Source organism: Meriones unguiculatus, chromosome 6, assembly GCF_030254825.1.
Source record: "Meriones unguiculatus strain TT.TT164.6M chromosome 6, Bangor_MerUng_6.1, whole genome shotgun sequence".
Lineage (NCBI taxonomy): Eukaryota > Metazoa > Chordata > Mammalia > Rodentia > Muridae > Meriones > Meriones unguiculatus.
The window spans coordinates 103,409,684-103,431,650 of NC_083354.1; the positions used below are offsets into that span (position 1 = coordinate 103,409,684).

Sequence of the window (21,967 nt, forward strand, 5' to 3'; positions counted from 1 at the left end):
TTCCCACATTATACTTGCTTTTCATGATATATTATGTCCAGTCCATCTCCATGTAGTTCCAAGATCTGTCCTCTAGCTCTCTCTCCTTGCTCTCCTCTCGCCCCTTCTCCTCCCACTCATTTCCTGCCCTCTGGCTCCTCCCCTCTTTCCTGTCCTCTGGCTCCTCCCTTTGCACAACATTGTGGCTAGTTGTTGGCCTGTTTAGACACAGTTGAGACAGGATGCTCAGAGTAAGTATCACAATGTAATATCCAGGTTGAAACCAGAGAGTTGGGGGCGGGGAGAAATCAGCATTTGAATGAACAAGGGTAAGGTGCATACATTTCAAAAGAACATTATACCAACAATGCTCATAAAATGCTGCGTATTCTGAAAGGCAAATAGAATAGACACCAGAAACAGTTGAAGAGAAGGAACAGGATGGGATCCTTCCATAGATGTCCTCTGAAAGACTACCCAGCAAAGGGATGAAACAGATGCTGAAACTCACAGCCAAACATTGGGCAGAGCTCAGGCAGTCTTATGAAAGAAGGAATAGAAGGGATAGGAACCCCCTAAAAGGACTAACAAAGCCAACACATCTGAGCCCATGGGGGCCGCCGACACTGATGTACCAACAAAGGACCATGCATGAAGAGGACCTATACCCCCTGATCAGATGTAGCCTGTAGAAAGCTCAGTCTCTAAGGGGGTTCCCTTGTAAGGGGAGCAGAGTCTGTCTCTGACATGAACTCTGTTGCCTGATCTTTGATCACTTTTCCCTGGCCTGGTGAGGCAGCCTTCTCAGGCTACAGAGAGAGAAGATGAAGGCAGTCCTGAAGAGACTTGATAGTCTGGAGTCAGTTGTTAAGGGAGGAGAGCTCCCCCTTTCTGAGGACTAAGGGAAGGTGATAGGAAGAAAGAGGAAGAGAGAGTGGCACTGGGAAGAGATGAAAAGGGGACACAATTGGAATGTAAAGTGAATAAATTAAAAAATTAATTTAAATTAAAAAAATATTTATGCTGAGTATAAAATGTTAAGTATATTGTTAATACAACTGAGTTCATGAAAAGATGAAAGTAATACATGTGTATATTCATGAAGAAATAGGTTAGTTTTAATGTTTCTAGGCACCAATAGCTTCCATCTTAGTTATTTACCCCAGGTGATTCCATTTAAAATTTCATTCCTTTTGACTAGACAGTTGACTCTGATTGGCACAGCTTACCAAAGTAATCATGAACCATCAGCTCTCAGTTGACTAGCATGAGTCTGTTGTTTGAGCTTTTGCTAACAAGGAAGGAATTTGAAGAGAGCTATGCTTGAACAAAATATAGGTCTTTGGGAAAATAGATGCACAAAATAATGACACAAGTACAAAACAAAAGCACAATTTAACATTATCAGATTTGGGAAGATAAAACTCTAAGACTTAAAGAAATGTTCAGCATCCTTAGTCATCAGGTAAATTCAAATCAAAATGACCCTGAGATTCCACCTTACACCCATCAGAATGGCTAAGATCAAAAGCTCAAGGGACAATATATGCTGGAGAAGATGTGGAGAAAGGGGAACCTTCTTCCATTGCTGGTGGGAATCTAAACTTGTACAACCACTTTGGAAATCAATCTAGTGCTTTCTCAGACAATTAGGAATAGTGCTACCTCAAGACCCAGCTATACCACTCCTAGACATATATCCAAAAGAGGCTCAAGTATACAATAAAGCTTGTAGCAGCTTTATTCTGGAACAAAGAATCTGGCAACAACCCAGATGCCCATCAACGGCGGAAGGGATGAAGAAATTGTGGTACATTTACACAATGGAATATTACTCAGCTATTAAAAACAAGGAAATCATGACATTTGCAAGCAAATGGATGGAACTAGAAAAGATCATCCTGAGTGAGGTATCCCAGAAGCAGAAAGACACACATGGTATATACTCACTTATAAGTGGATATTAGAAATACAATATAGAATAAACATACTAAAATCTGTGCACATAAAGAAGCTAAGGAAGAAGGAGGACCCTGGGTAAGATGATCAATCCTCACTCAGAAAGGCAAACAGGATGGACATCAGGAGAGGGGGAAAACAGGGAACAGGACAGGAGCATACCACAGAGAGTCTCTGAAAGACTACCCAGCAGGGTATCAAAGCACATGGTGAGACTCATAGCCAAACTTTGGGCAGAGTGCAAGAAATCTTATGAAAGAAGGGAGAGATAGAAAGACCTGGAGGGGACAAGAAATCCACAAGGAGAGCAACAGAACTAAAAAATCTGGGCACAGGGGCCTTTTCTGAAACTGATACTCCAACCAAGGACCATGCATGGAGATAACCTAGAACCCCTGCACAGATGTAGCCCATAGCAACTCAGTCTCCAAGTAGGTTCCCTAGTATTGGGAACAGGGACTATCTCTGACATGAACTCAGTGGCTGGCTCTTTGATCAACTCCCCCTGATGGGGGAGCAGCCTTACCAGGCTACAGAGGAAGACAATACAGCCAGTCCTGATGAGTACTGATAGGTTTGGGTCAGGGAGGACCTCCCCTATGAGTGGATTGGGGAAGGGGCATGGGAGGAACTGAGGGAGGGATGATGGGATTGAGAGGAATGTAGGAAGAGGCTATAGCTGGGATACAAAGTGAATAAACTGTAATTAATAAAAAAAAATAATTAATTTAAAAAAACTCTCTAAGATCCATCATTACAAAAACTACCATAGCACAAGCACCAAAGAGGTGACCCCCTCCCACATCACAGCCTCCAGAAAAGAACTGGATATGCCCTCATGAGGACTATGGTCTCTGCAATTAAACATTCTCTTGCCATCTTTCATATGATCTAAAGAATGTGTGACTTTAGGAAACTGTAGCATACCCCTTCTTGTAAATGTCCTTTCTTTCAGGAATGTTTGACATAAACCCAATTACCAACCTGTCACCCTTCCCTCTCTGGAAGTCTGTGATTTCATTCTAGCTGTTCTGCCTAAATGTGGATAGAACCCACACCCCAAAACAAAAACCCTAATCCTAGCCCAGCTGCTGGGCCTTAATTGTCATCAATATCATCCTAAAACTCTTTTTATGCTCTGCCAGAATTGAGATGTATTTTCAAATTATTAGACCTAGGGTGTTCACCCCCACTGTATGATACAACCTCATGTATCGTGCTGTGCCTTCTAGCACATGCTCATTAATTTCTGGGTCCAGTTTCTTTCAGATATATCTTTGGAATTCCTCCCCTGATCCTTGTTCTGTTGCCTGTCACATCATCCGACTGCCACATTAAGGATAGAGAAGGTAAAGCATATGAGAGTGTGCTGAGGATCAGCATCGATGAATTGGTACGTGCTTGTTCTGTTTTCCTTGCATTCTCACTTACAGGGAAATTCGAAATACGGTTTTGGTACACAGTTCTATAATCAGATACCCACTGCTCTTTCTGACAAGAAAGGAGGTAAGCATGGACTAAAACGTAACTAGGAGCTATGCACCTTCATGGTTGGCATTCCTCTGTCCTTGAGGAATTAATCTTTCCTGCACACTGAGCCTCACACTATCCATTGAGGTCTTGTTTGTTTCCGTTTTCTACCAACTGAGCAGAATTCATCATTAGTCCCTGTATTTGTTTGCCTCCTGTTTACCCTGCTAATCCTGGAATGTGCTTTACATTAGGAGACAAAATAATAGAATATAACAGCTGAAAACTGTGGTGAAAAGTACTGTATAGCTATTTTATCTTAATGCGCACAGTTGCATGTATATTAGACCTAGGGTGTATATAGTTTTTACTGTGTGCGGCATATAATTTTCTCTAAGGTAATGTTCACTTGCTGTGAATAAATTATTTTCTTAAATAATAGGGTTTGTGTCTTGAAGAAGATTTTGATTATGGAACATTGGGGTAAAAAGTAGAAAACTTCCATGAAACTCCTTACCCCATGCAGCTCCCTCGATTATTATATAGTAAACGTGTTACAATAGATGAACCAATACTAATATAGTTACTTTAGGCTTCTCTCTGTGTATTATGCACTTCTTTGGGTTCTGGTAGACACAGAATGCCAGATCAGCACCGTATCACTCACCATGGTTTCGCTGTTCTTATTTTCCCCATCCCACGTTCAAGCAATCCATACTCCCTTCCCTGAATCCTTGGCAACTGCTGACCTATTTACTGTTTTTCTAGTTTTTCCTGGCGTGCTAAGTAGTTGCAATCATGTTCTTATGTCAGCCTTTTAAGCTTGACTATTTCACTTAGATATGTGAGTCAAATTCTTCCTCATAATGTATACACTATTTTGCTGTCATCTACATATCTTCTTTGGTAAGGCCTATGAATCCATATCTTTCAGACAGAATGTCTTGGCCATTTCCATTTCTTTGATTTCTTTCATAAGAGTTTATACTCATCCACATATAGACCTCATCAATAACTGGTAAACGTATATTAAACATTCCCTATGTTAGCAGGATTCTAAATGATGCTGGCTTTCATTTCAAATTGCATTTATTCATTGCTGGTACATACAGATAGTAGTTGGTTTTATTTTTATTTTTTTTATTTTATTTTTTTTTGGCTGTCAACCTTGAATCGTGCAATCATTTTAAAATCACTACTTTGTTCCAGGAGTTTGTTGCTGACGACATTTCTTAGGAGTTTCCTCTTAAACAATAAATTAACTTGTTAAAGTTATCATGCAAGGTTGATTTAATAGTTAGTCCTACCTTTTTAGTGAGACCGAAGCCTTATGTGTCAAAGTCCCTCCCAAATGCTCATAAGACATTGTTTAAGATTTCCTTCTTCTACTTTACTGTCTCTTCTGCATTCCTACATTGACATGACTGGTATCGTAGAAAAATGTTTGCCTCGTGGAGAGGTGTGGAAAATGCAAAGTGGTTACTGAAACTGGAACACAAAGTTCTATGTTGTTTGCCAACTGACTGAAGAGAAAAGGGTCCTCACTAAACAGCAATTTCCACATTTTCTATTTCATGATATTTGGCTATTGAGTCCATTAAATGTAGTTACTAAGTTGGGTCTTTTTCGTTATAAGATATGACTGATTTAATTGTATTACCTGTGCACATAAATAAATAGTATAATTTCAATAACAGTTAATAAGTAAAGATACATGTGCAAAAATGGAAAGAGACAGACGGGGAGGAGAGAGACAAGAAAAAAAGAAATTGTTGGAAATTTAACAGAAGAGGTTTATTTAACCAATTCATGGCACATCTTTTCCTGAAAATCTAAAGTAGGTTATCTCAACACATTCAACAAGAAAACAGAGCAGCAGCACTGGCACAATCGCAGTGGCAAGGCACAACTACTCCTACAGAGATGTACCTAGAGGGCAGGGAGACAGCTCAGTCAGTCAGACTGAGTAACCCAATGGCAATGTGACCATCAGGAAAAGAGAAGAGAAAGTCTCAGAGAATTGCTTCTACCAATAGGACTGCAGAGCTGATTTAGTCACTCAGCGCATACCAAATACTAGACAGACCCTAGTTTATTTGCTTCTGAGGGAGACCTCAGTAGTGCTAGTTGTATATAGATTGCTTGCTGTGATCTGTATCTTTTGCTATGTAAATTTGACGTTTAGAATTCTCAAAAAAGAAAGGATCTCTAATCCCATCTAATAGCATCTGTCATGTCTATCCAAGTCACATTCCATTACTCCAAAAGAAATTCTGTACCCACTAGCAACAGCTGCTAGCCATTGATCTCATTTCTTTCTAAACAGAATTAGTTCTCCTGGGCATCTTATATAAGAGGAATCTGACAGTACACAGTCTTTCTATTGTACTCCTTTGAGTTAGCACAATGACCCTAAATGCTTCCCTCTCAGAACATTTCCTTTAGTTGTGCCAGTTATTTGTCTATAGTTGCTACAGTAGTTTATGATTCTGCATAGTTCCGTGGTATCGGTTGTAGTGGCTCCTTTCATAATTTTGATTTATTCATTTAGTTCCTTTCTCTTTTTCTCTGACTAAACATTTGGCAATTTTGTTTATATTTCCAAAATATTAACTCATTGACTTGATTTTTTTGGTTTCTGATTTCATTATTTTTTTTCTCTGGTTTATTTTCTACTACCTTTCAGCCTTTGTTGTTTGGAGTCTTTGAGTTGTATTGTTAGATTGTCTATTTGAAAATTTTCTATTTACTTTTAGTATATTCATTTATTATTATAAACAAGTAACTAATCAAAATGTACCTCATAGATTGTGATACCTGTTGCTCTTCTTTTCATTGACTTCTAATTTAATTTTATTGTGCTATGTGGACGAGACATAATTGCTTTTTAAAAAATTATATAATTTACTTGTAACCTAACATATGATCTATGTTATACCTGAGGCGGGGGGCGGGGGACATTTCCACAACTGTTTGATTAAGCAAGCTTTATTCATAGGTGCACAAGGGAGGGCAAGATGGTTGCCTCACCCTAAGCTGGGATTTGAGAGGGAAGTCCTTCATTGGCTTTTTAGGACTGTTTTATTAGGAAGGATTAGGGTTGACAGGAAAAAGCCGTGGAAATAGTTCGCTGTCAGAAAGGGGGAATAACGAGTGCAAGAATAAGGAAAAAAAAATTATATATCATACGTAGGTTCAGTTTAGCAAAGCAAAGGAGTGGGTGTTCATCACCGGGTTACAAGCTCGCCATAGACTGTAAACGTGGTTTACAGTTATACATTAGGCTTAGGAAGAAGAAACTTACTCTTGTAAGTTTTGGAGACTTAATAACAACATATGACAGTATGGCTCCTTAACGACAGTGTGGCTCCTGTTTTGGTTTTACACTTCTCGTTGATTTGAAATTTAATTTCATTATGCCCTGAAAAGGTATATGATTAGATTCCTTTTTAAAAATTATTGATTTGTAAACTAACACATGATCCATCCTGGAGTATGTTTTGTGTCCCAAGGAAAATGTATATTCTGCTTCTGTTGGATGAAATGTTTTCTAAATATCTGTTAGGTCCTTTCATTTTATAGTATGGCTCAACTCTAAACCTTACTTGCTGATTTTCTGTTTGAATTACTTTCCTACTCTGAAACTCAAATGTTGAAGTCTTCAACTAGTATTGCAGTGAGTTTCTACTGTTAGGTCTATGAGTATTGGCTTTATGAATCTTATAGCTCATTGGTGAGTATATATATTTATAATTTATATGCATTCTGCTGACTGATTCCTTTATCAGCATATTATAATCCTCATCACTTTCTGTTTCTTTGCATGGTTTATCTATCTCCAACACTCTAAACCTGTACTTGTCTTTGCCAATGAAGTGGGTTTCCAACATATGGTTGTATAAATGGGTCTTGTCGTTTGTTTGTTTGTTTATTCAGCAAATCTGTGTCTTTGGATTGGTGATGTACATGTAAACATATTCAAGGTTATTATCTATATCTTTAAGTTCCCTTTAGTCGTTGTGTTGTTTTCCCTGATTTATAAGATAGTTTAGCTATTTAGACAAGGTTGGCAGCAAATTCTTAATCCTGTGGACTCTGTGTTTCAAGTGCTGGGATTATAGCTGTGATTTTACAAGCCATTTTACAGTCGTCTTGTTTTGTGTGTCCTTTATTTCTTCTTCGATTAATTATCTTGTAATTTGGCACTCCTCCATTTCTTCAAAGATTTATTTTCTCTCTTTTGTGATTTGTTCTGCTTTTTAATTTGTACAGTGATATATTTTCAGAACAGTAGTTAACATCTTTGTTTCCAGTGAAGGACTCTGGTCTGGTGGTGGTAAATTCTGCCAGTTTTTGATTTTCTAAAAAAAAAAAAAAAAAAAAAAAACTTATTCCTCTTTTATTTACAGATGATAGATTTGATTGGTTATATTAGTCTTGGTTGGCTGTGGTTTTGTTTTTTTCTTCGGAGTTTGAATATCTCATTCCATTTCCTTCTGGCATATATATATCTTTAAACTCTACTGTCGGTCTAATGGGATTTTTCCTGGATTGTTTGTGAGTGCTATGTGTCTTCTACTTTCACATTTGCATACAAAATTATACAGAAGAAGGTCCTTTTGAATGAGTCTCATCAGGATCCTTTAAGCTCCTTGGATCTGGTTGCCTGTGTCTAAATTTAAAGATGTGAGTACTTTTCAGCTTTCATTTTCTTAAATGATATCTCCTTGCTTCCTGTATATGTGTTCTCCTAGAACTTGTGTAATATAAATAATTGTTCATTTACTGGTGTCTTAAATATTTTTATATTTCTTTATATTTTAATTGTCCTTTTCTTTCGTTCTTTTTTTTCTGTTGTTTTCTTAAGTTATTCTGACTTCCAATTTTAGGAATTTTTTTTTCATGTTTGCTCTCATGTCACCCTCCACATCCTCTTGTGTTTGGCTGAGATATTTTATCATCCTAATTTTATTTTTAAGGCATTTTGTGTATTTAATTCCAATTGCGATCTATTCCTGGAGAATCAATCTGTCCTCGTTGGAGGTATCCAAGCCAAAGTTCCCCAGCTTTTCGTGATTCTTAGGTCCCTGCAGTGATGTCTGGACATGTAATAAAACACTTTTCTTATTTTATTGAGAATGTTTTGTATGATAACAATGTTTTCATTTAAATAAGATGTGAGGTTTCAGTTGAGCCTCTGTCGAAGTCCAGATGACTTAAAAAGTTTAGTGCCCATGTGATTTCTTTAGGTGTAACAAATGTCAAATAGTCTATGAGTAACTTGATGGTCTAGATTCAGGCAACTCATGAATGTAGTGGTTCATCTTTTCAGATGATGTACACTTCCAATGTGTATATTATCAACCCGTATAGAACCAAGCCCCTTTAGTCCTTTGATACATGGTAGCAGTTATGTTGATGTACAATGTGTCTCCAGGTACCACGAGACAGGAATGAGTGATGACAAGTGTTGTGGTTCAGATATACTCATAGTTCTAAAGTTTCAGAAAATAATTATCTTCTGCCGTTTCTATGAAAGGAACATAGTGATGCTCTTGTGCATGATACTGGCAAATACAGTGTTAGGGTTATAAAAAAAAAAAAGGACCATTCCATAGGACACGTGGGACAATGATACCAGTGATTTTTCCAACATCAGCTTTGGCCAAAGTAGACTCACTGTGGAAGATATTGTCTTTAGGTTTTGTGAGAATAAGTATAAATGACACAAGTTATGATCATGGTGGCTGGAGTCCTGGAGCTTCCAAGTATTTATTCGATAAGTGTCAATGATTCTGGAACATTTCCTTGGCATTCAGCACACATGCACACACACTCGCGCACACACACTCACATACACTTCCAAGTTCCAATTGAATAAACATAGATGATATTAGCTTCAAATCCTAAGCCATGAATCTAGGAAGAGAGCTTCAATATATTAAAGGATGGATAAAAGTGATGACAGGGTTTGGAGTCCTTATGGTCAAAGTTCTTGCACTGCAAGGAGTAGATAGAATTATCCTACTGTCCTTCAAATCAAGTGCAAGTTGTTCATGGGACTTTTAGAATTCTGGAACTGTAGGATGTTGAGAGATCTGAGTTTTGTCCTGTGAAACACAACAGAACCACTGCTCCTGATGGGGTCATAGGCTCTCTTGCCATTCCCTAGGGCTTCAAACACTGTATCAAATGAGAGGGAGAGTTGGAATCGCTGCTTCCTTCCTGGATTTAGAAAATAAAAAATGCCCTGTTTGGAGCTAAACAGAGAATTCTCGACAGAGGAATATCGAATGGCAGAAAAACACTTAAAGAAATGCTCATCCTCATTAGCCATCAGGGAAATGCAAATCAAAACGACCCTGAGATATCACCTTACACCCATCAGAATGGCCAAGATGAAAAACTCAAGCGATAACACATGCTGGAGAGGTTGTGGAGAAAGGGGAACCCTGCTCCACTGCTGGTGGGAATGTAAACTGGTACAACCACTCTGGAAAGCTATCTGGCGCTTTCTAAGACAAATAGGAATAGTGCTTCCTCCAGACCCAGCTATACCACTGCTAGGTATATACCCAAAGTTTGTTCAAGTACACAAAAAGGACACTTGCTCAACCATGTTTATAGCAGCTCTATTTGTAATAGCCAGAACCTGGAAACAACCCAGATGTCCATCAACGGTGGAATGGGTACAGAAATTGTGGTATTTTTATACAATGGAATACTACTCAGCAATCAAAAAGGAGGAAATCATGAAATTTGCAGGCAAATGGTGGGATCTAGAAAAGATCATTCTGAGTGAAATATCCCAGAAGGAGAAAGACAAACATGGGATATACTCACTTATATAGACCTATAAGATATGATAAACATAATGAAATCTATACACCTAAAAAAGATAATCAATTGAGCGGACATGGGGTAAGATGATCAATCCTCGTTTAGAAAGACAGATGGGATGTGCATTGAACGTATGACAGGAGTCTACTGAGCGCATCTGAAAGACTTTAACTAGCAGTGTTTTCAAAGCAAAGACTCATGACCAAACCTTTGGCAGAGTACAGGGAATCATAAGAAAGAAGGGGAGTTAGTCTGATGGGGAAAGGATAGGAGCTCCACAAGGACCAAATATATCTGGGCACAGGGTCTTTTCTGAGACTGACATTCAACCAAGGACCATGTATGGATATAACCTAGAACCTCCACTCAGATGTAGCCTGTGGTAGCTCAGTAACCAATTGGTTTCCCAAAGTGAGGGGAACAGGGACTATTTCTAACAGGAACTCAATGACTGGCTCTTTGACCTCCCCACCCCACAAGGGAGGAGCAGTCCTGTTAGGCCACAGAGGAGGGCTTTGCAGCCAGTCCTGAAGATACCTGATAAAACAGGATCAGATGAATGGGGAGGAGGTCCCCCCCATCAGTGGACTTGGAAAGGGGCACAGTGGAGATGAGGGAGGGAGGGAGGGAGGGACTGGGAGGGAATGAGGGATCGGGACACGGCTGGGATACAGAGTTAATAAAATGTAACTGATAAAAAAAAAATAAAAAAATAAAAAAAAAATGCCCTGTTTGTGTTTTAATCAAGAATCAAGAACTTTCTGATCTGAGTAAGTTTATAGTGTTTTATAACAGTATTTTGTCCACTAAAACCATTTCATATGGTTGCACTGCTTAATTCTTTGTCATCAGTACAGGTTCCTGATTTTATTTCAAAATAGCATGATTGCTAGAAATAGCCAGTGTCTGAGAATGACTCAGTATAATTAACGTCAATAAAAAGTCTTGATGTTATAAATTTATGGTCTAATAACTAATAAGTTTGTAACTTCCTATCTCCTTGCCTATATGTATTTTCTGGGGGTCCTAACAGATTGAACCTTTTTGTACTTGTAGCCTTCAAATGGCTTTTGATCCTCACTCTTTCTATAAGTTTTAAAAAGCATGTAGTTCAAATATCAATAGAAATAACTAACCATCTGTATTGTAAGGCTAGTGAGCTAATTATTTATCATTTTTAGACTGTTTTTCTGTTTACCCAGGCTTAATTAATTTGTTGAACCCTAATTGCCTTTATAATGTACTTCATTCCATAAGAGCACAAAACATGTTTTTTTCACAAGTTCACATATTGGGACATTCATAGACACTGAACGTATTTGAGGAGATGAACTACATTTTAAATGTTTTAAAGTGAAAATTATGTAAAATATACTCTGAAATTAAAGCATGATTAAACCAGAAACTGAAAAGAAATCAGAAAGATATATGGAAAGCAAAGGAGGATTAAATAACTCATCTTCAGAGAATGTGTGTCAGTCATGAATTTTCAAAATTAATTAAACATTTGAGCCAGATGAAATGAATATTTACAGTGAAATAATGATGAGAATGTTTAAGCACTCTGTGCATTAGGAAAGATGAAAGATAAGAACTCATCAATCTAATTTTCCAACTTGAAAACTAGAAAAAAAAAACAGAAAAGTACTTGGAAGAAAGAAATACCAACAATCGTGGTGAAGGCTGAAGGAAATCCCTCCCCCAGGAGTGGAAGATCCATATTATTAACAGACCTGTCCCTTCTGACTTCTTCTGTAGACTCGGTGCATTCCAAGCTATGTCAAACAGGTTATTTTGTGGCACCTGAAACTGAGTATTTAAAAAAATTAATTTGTGTGTGTGTATGCATGTGTGCATGTATGTCAGACAGTGTGTGGCACATATATGCTGGAGCCTGTGAGGTCAGAAAAAAAGTGCTGGCGCCCCTGGAGGTGGTTGTGAGACACCAGACATGGGTTCTGGAAACCGAACTTGGACCTTCTGCCAAAGCAGTAAGCACCCAACTGCTGCACCCCACCTACAGTCCCTGTAACTGAATTTAAAGTGTATAAAGTGCCACAAGTTCTGAAATCACTAGCACAGGACTGAAGCAAAACCAGTGAACTGGTATTACATAAACTGAAATTCATTAGAAGGCTAGAGGAATCAAAACAGTATCAAAACACTGAACAACTGATCATCCCCATTTGAGACAATGATCATTAGAAGGCTAGAGGAAACAAAACAGTATACACTGAACAACTGATCATCCCCATTTGAGACAATGAAACAACGCATCTGAACAGATAGTACATTTCCCCTAAAATTAGCCGAAGGTGGACTACATAACAAACACCACAAGCACCATAAAAGCCACAGAAAATAATCAAGGAGAAAACATAAAGTTTTGATACAATTTCAAGTAATACCTGCTGTTCAAGAAAAGGATGAGAACCAGGTCTTCATTAAATTTCACTCATTGTATAAACTCACAGACCTTTACAAAACAATGGGTGAGTTGCTTTGCAAATTAATCCCTGAAGTTAACTAAGTAACATGATTGAGCAATGGCTTATGAATTATAGTGAAGATATTTCACTCATGTTAAGACATTAAAATTGGGCAAAATTAGGCTGAGAGAAGGTGAGGGGCAAATATGAATCTCTAGTTTTTCTAGAAAGCTAAAATATTTTCTGAATATTTTATAAATATAAATACATAAAATAAATATAATTTCTGGCAAATAAAGAGAAACTTGCAATATTTAACTTTTGGCATATAATACGAATTCTCTATGAAACACAACTATTTTCAGGGAGGAAGTAATTTCAAGGAGGAGTACGATGGGCAGAATGACTATAAGAACATTCTTATTTGGGAGAGAACTTAAAGCCCAGTGACCATGTATTTTGCCATGGGTTTCAGCTCACCAGACATCTTGACACCTAGGGGGAAAATTGCGGAGATGGGGAACATAGGCTCAATGATGGGAAAACTATTCTCTCCATTTTATGTAAAATAAAAACTATGAGATGACAGAGAGTGAGAAAAAGTGAGAGCGAAGGACAGAAAAAGAGAGTGCTCATAATCCAAGGAAGCAAGAGAAAATGCAGAAGGAGAGTTAGGTCAGTTGGTTGCCATAAGATTTACTTTTTCTTATTTCTGACATGAACTCAAGGACTGGCTCCTTTACCTACCCCCACCCCCGAGGGAGGAGCAGCCTTGCTAGGCCACAGAGGAGGACATTGCAGCCAGTACTGAAGATACCTGATAAGCTAGGGTCAGTCAGATGGAAGGGGAAGAGGACCTCCCCTAGCAGTGGACTTGGAAAGGGACAGAGAGGAGATGAGGAAGGGAAGGTGGAATTGGGAGGGAGTTAGGGAGGGGACTATGGCTGGTATACAAAGTAAATAACCTATGATGAATATTAAAAAAAATAAAGATTAAAAAAATAAAGTTAAAAAAAAAGATTCACTTTTTCTGCTTCCAGAAATTTTGCTCTCTGCAATGCCAAATATTTTCCTTATGACTTTTGCTACTGTCCAGAATTACTTATCTGTGAGGAAAGATTCTGCCTTATTAGTCACACATTAGTCACATACTCAGCACCAAGGATGTCTTCTTAACTAATATTTACTGACTGAGTTAATACATTAATCACTGAATACACCCAATTATATTAGATTCAAGCATATAAAAACTTAAAAAAAATATTCTGTAAACATACTGAGGTGCATGAGTGGTGAGGGACTATCTTTTCCAGTGACCGTATCCCAGAGTAACAAAGGTGGGTGGTTTATAAACAATGAGAAGGAGACAGTGGTAGCAGCATGGTAAGAGCCCTCCTGGCTACCCTCTGTGGACTTTGTGTAGCCTCTGATTGTAGAAAGAGTACAAGAGAGCTTTTAGAGGTCTTTTTCATAATAGCACTAACTCCATTTATGACAGTGTTATCATGCTATAGTTGCATTCCAGAGCCACTAACTCATCACACTGAGTATTAAGATATCAGCAATTAAGTCTGGGCTCACACAATCCTCCAGACCATAACAAAGAGTGTAAAACCATTATGTATATGAACTTATATTCTTTGTATGAATTGTGTATAATAATGACTTGTCAGAACTGTCGGTTTGTGTGCTTGCAGTCTGACTATTGGTAGCTTGTTTACTGTTGCCAGGCCAAGCTGTAGGATACAACACTTCCTTCTCATTCTGCATGATAACTTGGGCTACCAAACTTGAATGTGTTGTTTCACTTGGCATCTCTTTTTAGAAATATTTGTTATACTTGTGACCACCTCTTTTCTGCTTTCCAGAACCTTTGAATATATCCAACCTAATACTTGACTCTGCACTTTGTGTTCTTAATAAACACCTAGAGTGTCACAGGAATATAGCTCACTGGTACAGCACTGGGTTAAGACATGAAAGGTTTATCACTTTGTAACACACACACATACACACACACAGTCACACAATGGTCCAGAGTTGAAATCAATATATTAAATTCAGGTAGGTTGTGAACAGTTAAAACACATAAGTAAAGCATAAAAGTAGTCATGATTATAAATTTACATTTGGCACAGTTTTCATTGCTGATTAGCTTGCTACTTTAAGATGGTGTGCATCTATTACAGCATATTAACCTTAACACTGATGATTTATTATCACCTACAAAAACACAAAAAACAGGGTATCAATCAATTTTTCCATACCTCTTGAAAATCTTATGTTCCTTAATGGCTCATTTAATTAAACATTTATTAAAACAGCATTAACTAATTGTAATCTGCCAATGGAAAGATGAATTATATGTTCTACTTTCAGTGAACTGCAGTGACTAAAGGGGAAGAATGTCAATGTTAATAGGACACTCTTCTTTACTGAAGAAAGAGTGGATATTAAGGAGGCAAAACTAAAACGCAACTGTCTCACATAAGAAAGAACTTCTCCAGTCAAGTCTAGAATTCTGGACCTGCAATGACTTTTTCTTTAGGTTTTTATTAAGTACTTCTTATAAATTGTATAAAACCTGTTAAGTAGTGCATACAACTATGCAAAAGACTGGTCTGTCATAGTGAATCTGAGGCCTGTGAAATTAGCAGTTCTGAAGGAGAGATAAGTCTCTTAAAGAAAAATATTACAACACAGTGGAATGATTACATTAAAATGTTGATGGTACCAACTGGTTTGGCCTGGGTGCCCTGTACTTAGCCCTAAGAGTGAGTAGCCCTTGTGGCAAGAACTGATGGAGATCTGAGTCAGTATGAAAATGTGGAAGCTAAAACATGCCAGTCTGAGGAAGTGAACTGGATTTTATAAGACCAGGTAATACGGAGCAGATAATATTAGCTGCAGAGCAGCAGCCATAAATGTGCCCTGGAGAGAAAACTCCCAGGAAGAGCATACGGAAGGGACATGCCAGCATTCACAATGGACCTAGAATATGGCATATTAGTATGAAGTTGTAGTAAAACCAACAAATGGTAGCAGCTGTCCTTTGAAAGACTGGGGACATGTGATTGGCAATATTGTTATTATTACTGAAAAATAGGCAGAAATTGAAAATAATGAAGAAATGTAGTTTTTACATTAGGGACAACTAAAGATAGTAAAGAAGGCACTTTTCAATAGATAGTGTTCTTAATGGAAACTTCTCAGAAAGAGCTGTGGGAGTCCAAGGCCACAGCACCTGGAGAGGAAAAGGTATTTCTGGGTCAGATAACTAATTTTTATTATGTAACATTTTGATCACATGACAGTATCTGCACTTTAGTTGGTTTCCTATTAATGAAGGCTGTTGTCACAAGTTGCTAATTCAGTGGTCATTATGGCTACTAAGGACAACGATGGAGAAATGTAATTTACAGAGGAGAAAGTTGTCTGTACACCATGATGACTACAATGAACAATGTCTCGGGATCATATGCCATGGCACAAAGGATCTGGCATCAACATGCTGAACACTTGCTGGTTATGTGATAGGATAGTGAATTAATCTTTCTGAGCCTAATTTTTTTATTTCTAAAATGAAGATGACATCAGAATCTATACTTCATTGAGACGGTACAAGGATTAAATGATTTAATATATGAAAGCTCATGGAACACTGCCTAGAATTTGTTAAGCTTACCAATAAATTTGCTAAGTTTACCAATATAACTCAGTGTGCACAGAAAATGCACGCAACAATGCTTTCCAAATTTACTGTCGCATATCTATCCCTAAGAACAGATGAAAATAAAAACCCTGTCATATTCAAAATGGCTCTAAGTTACTTGCCTCAAGCAAGTAAATTTCTATTAAGAAACATACAAAATGATTTTGCATTTTGCAGAATTCACAAACATGTTTTTATTAAATTCTGTCTTCAAATTTTTATTTAGCCATTTTTTTTAAATAAAATACTACACAGAACTCCAATGAGGCCCTATGCTGTAGCTCGTCTCCATCATGGAATGTCCACTTCTAAGTGGGCTTCAAGTTTCTATGTGGAACCGGAAACTTCCATGGATTAGTACTTGTGTTTCAGACATTGCTCTGAGCCAGCCTTTTCATTTTACACAAGATGTTCAAACACAGGTTCCCATTCAGCCTTGGATGAACACTGGACTGGAGGTGAACACATCTGAGTCAGAGACTCTGTTATGTCACTATCTATCAGACTTTGAACAAATCTTTCAATTAATTCATTCAGAGCCTCAGTTTCGTAGTTCACAATTAGACTTTTCCTTGAATAATATGTGGGGTCTATCCTTACTAAAAAATATTTAATTCCAGTAGCATGATTAATTTTAGGTTTCTGCTCTTTCTATTGCCTTGATACAGAATGAGTCTACTTAGACTTTGAGAAGGATAACCAAGCTGACAAATTCTATAATACCATTCTCCATACCCAAATGTATACAACCTTTAGGGTCTGTGGCACTCCATCAAGTATAGGCGGCTGTGCTATCAGGATTCCAGTAACTATGCAGTGTCTGTATTTGACATGAATACTTTTTTCCAAGGAAATTTGCTAGTTGTTGAATCATAATTCCTTCCAAATCTTTATTATCACCAGTCTTACATGACCACAACTTAACTAACACAAAAGAACAAAACAGCACGGTGAATGTTGAGATTGCATTAATAGCAGAGTTGGAAAGGTACCCTACACTAGAGAACATACATTCATCCCCAGGAAAAAGATCCAGTGCAGACACAATTCTGTACAAGAGTGAGTTTAATAGCCAGTATTTATGGATTGCCTTTTGGTTACATCTTCCTTTCTTTTTGCATTTAATATTATGAGTATTTCAAGCAATTTTTACCAGTTGACTTTTTCCTCTTCTTTTTTTAATTTATTTTTTTTGTTAATTATAGTTTATTCACTTTATATCTCAACTTTAGCCCCCTCTCTCGTTCCCTCCCAATCCCACTCTCTCTCCCTCTTTTCCACCCATGCCCCTTCCCCAGTCCACTTATAGGGGAGGTCCTCCTCCCCTTCCATCTGATCTTAGTCTATCAGGTCTCATCAGGAGTGGCTGCATTGTCTTCCTCTGTGGCCTGGTAAGGCTGCACTCCCCCTCAGGGGTAGGTGATCAAAGAGCCAGCCACTGAGTTCATGTCAGAGACAGTCCCTGTTCCCATTACTAGGGTACCCACTTGGAGACTGAGCTGCCATGGGCTACATCTGTGCAGGGGTTCTAGGTTGTCTCCATGAATGGTCCTTGGTTGGAGTTTCAGTCTCAAAAAAGACCACTGTACCCAGATTTTTTTCTCTCCTTGTGGAACTCCTGTCTTCTCCAGGTCTTTCTATCTCCCCCTTCTTTCATAAGATTCCCTGCATTCTGCCTAAAGTTTGATGATGAGTCAGCATCTGCTTTGATACCCTGCAGGGTAGAGTCTTTCAGAGGCCTCTCTCCTGTTCCCTGTTTTCTCCCTCTCCTGATGTCCATCCCACTTGACTTTCTGAATGAGGATTAATCATCTTATCCAGGGTCCTCTTTCTTGATAAGCTTCTTTAGGTGTACAGATTTTAATATGTTTATCCTATATTATATGTCTAATATCCGCTTATAGGTGAGTATATACCATGTGTGTCTTTCTGCTTCTGGGATACCCCACTCATAAACTTGTACAACCACTTTGGAAATCAATCTGGTGCTTTCTCAGACAATTAGGAATAGTGCTACCTCAAGATCCAGCTATACTACTCCTAGGCACATATCCAAAATATGCTCAAGTACACAACAAGGACATTTGTTCAACCATGTTTGTAGCAGTTTTATTTGTAATAGCCAGATGCTGAAAATAACCTTGATGTCCTTCAGTTGAAGAATGGATTCAGAAATTGTGGTACATTTACACAGTGGAATATTACTCAGCAAATAAAAACAAGGAAGCCATGAAATTTGCATTCTACTCAGCAATTAAAAACAAGGGATCATGAAATTTGCATGCAAATGGTGGGAACTAGAAGAGACCAGTTGATTTTTTATACTCCATCTCATTAAATAAATTGTACAAAGATATTTTCATAAGCATAACTAACCATTGCAATACTTATTATCAAATTATTTTGCAACATAAAGCATTCGGTGGGGTGCCTTCATGACGACATTCTGAAACACTATATTTGAGAATACAGTATTGTGAAGGCTCTTCTTGGATGGTTGATCTTTTCATTTTCCCCCTAGGATTTTCTCTAGTAAAATTTCTATTTCTGCAGCTGTTTTGTATGCAACTGACACACACAATATAAAACATGTTGCTTTAGGAGAATAAACTAAGTGAGCAGAATGGGGATTGCAAGTTTCTTGTACATCTCTTAGCCAAAAAGAATGGGAGTTTAACAAAATTACTTTTGTTTATTTAAACATTTTACTTAAGTTATTTACTACCATGTAGCACAGATTAAATTTTCTACATAAATTTTAGTAGGATACATTTTGAGGGTGTTTAATTAGTGTATCTCAAGTGTATTTAATTAAGTATATTTTGTTTATTGCATATCAGAAAAATAGTATTCATGTTCATAATGAGAAAAAAACATTCAAGTAGGAAGACTGCCATTCTTGTTTTCAGATAGTGACCTTTGTTAACTTAGAAATATAAGGAAGCTAAAAGAGAGACTGGGGATAAAGGATTTCATAGATTGCTTGAGCTTTTACAAATGTCTGAGTTTTGTTATCTTTGCAAAGTTGTTCATTGATAATTTGTAAAGAGATGTCCAAAATAGTGGATATATTAAATGTGGTTCAGCCCACAAGTGTCTTGTTTTTTAATTCTCATGTTCTTTTGGCAGAGAACATAAAACATGATTACCATATGATTTACTTTCCAATGGCTGTTCCAAACTGAAGCGTGCCTGTCTATTTAGTCAGATATTGCCAGGGTGTAGTCGGAGCCTTCAATCAACTGTCCCAGTTGCAAACTTCAGGCAAAGCAGAATTATATTGCAAGCAATCTTTCTCCTGTTTCTGCATTTGTTCTGTCTATTCTATTCCTCCCGTGATTCATGTTTACTGAATTTGCTTTTCAAGTTAAGTAAGTATAACTTTCAGAAATTCATTTTTGAATATTGCTGAGTATTTCCTGAACAAATGCTTATCATTACAGAGAAGGGCTAAGACCTACTACATGAGATGAAACCCATGCTTGACACTGTTAAAGTACCCAAGAGCTTAAGGCTAACTATTCCATGGACCTAGGAGAAAATCAAATACTATTATTTTGCCAAAAGAACACAGCAATAAAATGATTCCTAAGGACTTTTTCTTGTAAGCATTAGGTATTTTCTAAACAAAGACACAGTGCATTTTCTCTTCAAATATGAATTTAATGATTTGAGTTGCTCGTAAGTTTTCTTACAAAAATCAGAATTCATAATGTATCCTTTATAATGTCTAGATTCAATCTTGGCAGGTCTTCAGGCACTTGAGTAATAATAGCTTGTTACTTGCATGTGTGTGTGTGCGTGTGTGCTGTGTTTACATCTTTAATGTGCTAGTTATGTCACCCTTACATATTGTCAACACATTTTTGAGACAGGGTCTCATATAGACCAAGCTGGGTTGCTGAACTCTAATGTGCTATTTAACTCTTGATTCTCCTGACTCCATTAACCAAGTACAGGGGTTACAGACATTTGACGTCATGCCCAGCTATTTGTCAATGTTTTGGAGTGGCACCTTCCATTTCATTTTCACAGAAAAAAAAAAATTCAAATAATAAAATTTATTTTTAAGACCAATGTTAATTTCATGAAACTAAATTTGTTCCAAAAGGATTGCGTTCCTGTATCTCACTGGCCTCCAGAAAACCGCTCCAACGGCAACACAGTCTGTTACAGTCATGCATGCGCTACAATTTAAAATCCCACAAATAATTATCACCTTGTGTCCCTATCTCACATCAGAATTCTTTCTTGGTGAAAAAAAATCAAACTATGGGTTGATTTTTCAAATATCAAATACTCAAATTACAGAAGCATATAGAAAATTTTCACTGCCGCATCTGGCCCTCACAGATTCTTCATCTCTGATAAGCCATGGGTGTTTTACTGTATCCATAGTTTTCTTAAATGCTTCTTTCACTAGCAAATGTATGAAAATTTCCCCCAGGCCTCCTTGCAGTTTGATGCCCCTTTTCAGTAAAAAGTATTCCATTGTCTAGAAGTGCCAAAGGTTATTCATTTACCTGCTGAGAGACATTTTAATTGCTTCACAATTGAGAAAATAACAAAGCCACTTTATTTGCAGCATTTGTATGAGCATGCTTTCAAATCCTTTGGGTAAATAGGGAGGATCAAGATTGCTGAGTTAAAGAAAAGTTTGCTTAATTTTATAAGATAAACAAGCAAAGTGTTTTCCTAAATAGAAGTGCCATTTTGCATTCCCACAGGCAATTATTGAGAATTCTTATTGCTCCATACCCTCACCATGGTCTAGTGTTGTCTGTTTTAAATTTTAGATATTGCAAAAGTCATGAGAGGGATGTGGTATTTCATTATTTTCTTTCCCTTTCCCTGGTGACATGTGATGTTGAATATCTTTTCATATACTTTGTAACCACTGAACTTTCTTTAGTGAGGTGTATAGTCATGATTCAGGACCTCCTCCTCCTTCTTTTTATTTATTTGAATGGGCTGCTCATGAGGCATTTTAAACAAAGACAAATGTCTTTGTCTAATTTTTGTATTACAGGAATGCTGATATTTTAATGAGCTAAGAAAACTTTGACTGCTCTTTAGTCTAGAAGACATGGCAGACAGCTAATGGCATTTCCTCCTTTAACATTTGGAATAATAGTCTGTAAATCATGAATATAATATATTCTATAACATTAATAATTATACAATATTTTAAGTAACTAAAGTTTATCAAATTCTTTATTTTTTTCTGTATGTTTAAAGATTATTTCATCCAAATTATTATTTTTTATTTCATGTAGGCTCTTAATATTGTAGACATAGAATTTTTCATGTTACTTTTAATGCCATTGTATCTAAGTAACGTAACCTTTTCAATTTTGGATCTTTTCAATTTTGCATCTTCTTTTTTATTTCTTAATAAGACTAGAGATTTTCTGATTGATCTTTTGATTTTGGTAAAAAGGGTATCTATTTCTCACCAAACGATTTGCAGAAATGCAATGTTGCATTATTTTATTGCCTTTTCTTTGGTTGGTTTTATTCTTTTTTTTTTCTCCAAAATGTATTTCCTTAGATACTTTGGGTTTAATTTTCTTACTGT

The 21,967-nt window shown here is 37.2% G+C and overlaps 1 protein-coding gene and 1 long non-coding RNA gene across 2 annotated transcripts in view; one reads left to right on the plus strand and one right to left on the minus strand.

Moving 5' to 3' along the window:
• LOC132654744 (uncharacterized) overlaps window positions 1-21,967 on the minus strand; it is a 229,602-nt gene that overhangs the window by 194,764 nt on the left and 12,871 nt on the right. The window lies entirely within an intron of this gene.
• Window positions 1-21,967, plus strand: part of Il7 (interleukin 7) — a 43,473-nt gene that overhangs the window by 5,664 nt on the left and 15,842 nt on the right. Inside the window, exon 2 of the mRNA XM_021650032.2 lies at window positions 3,198-3,331. Within this exon, the coding sequence (XP_021505707.1) occupies window positions 3,198-3,331 (134 nt within the window). The remainder of the gene's footprint in view (window positions 1-3,197; window positions 3,332-21,967) is intronic.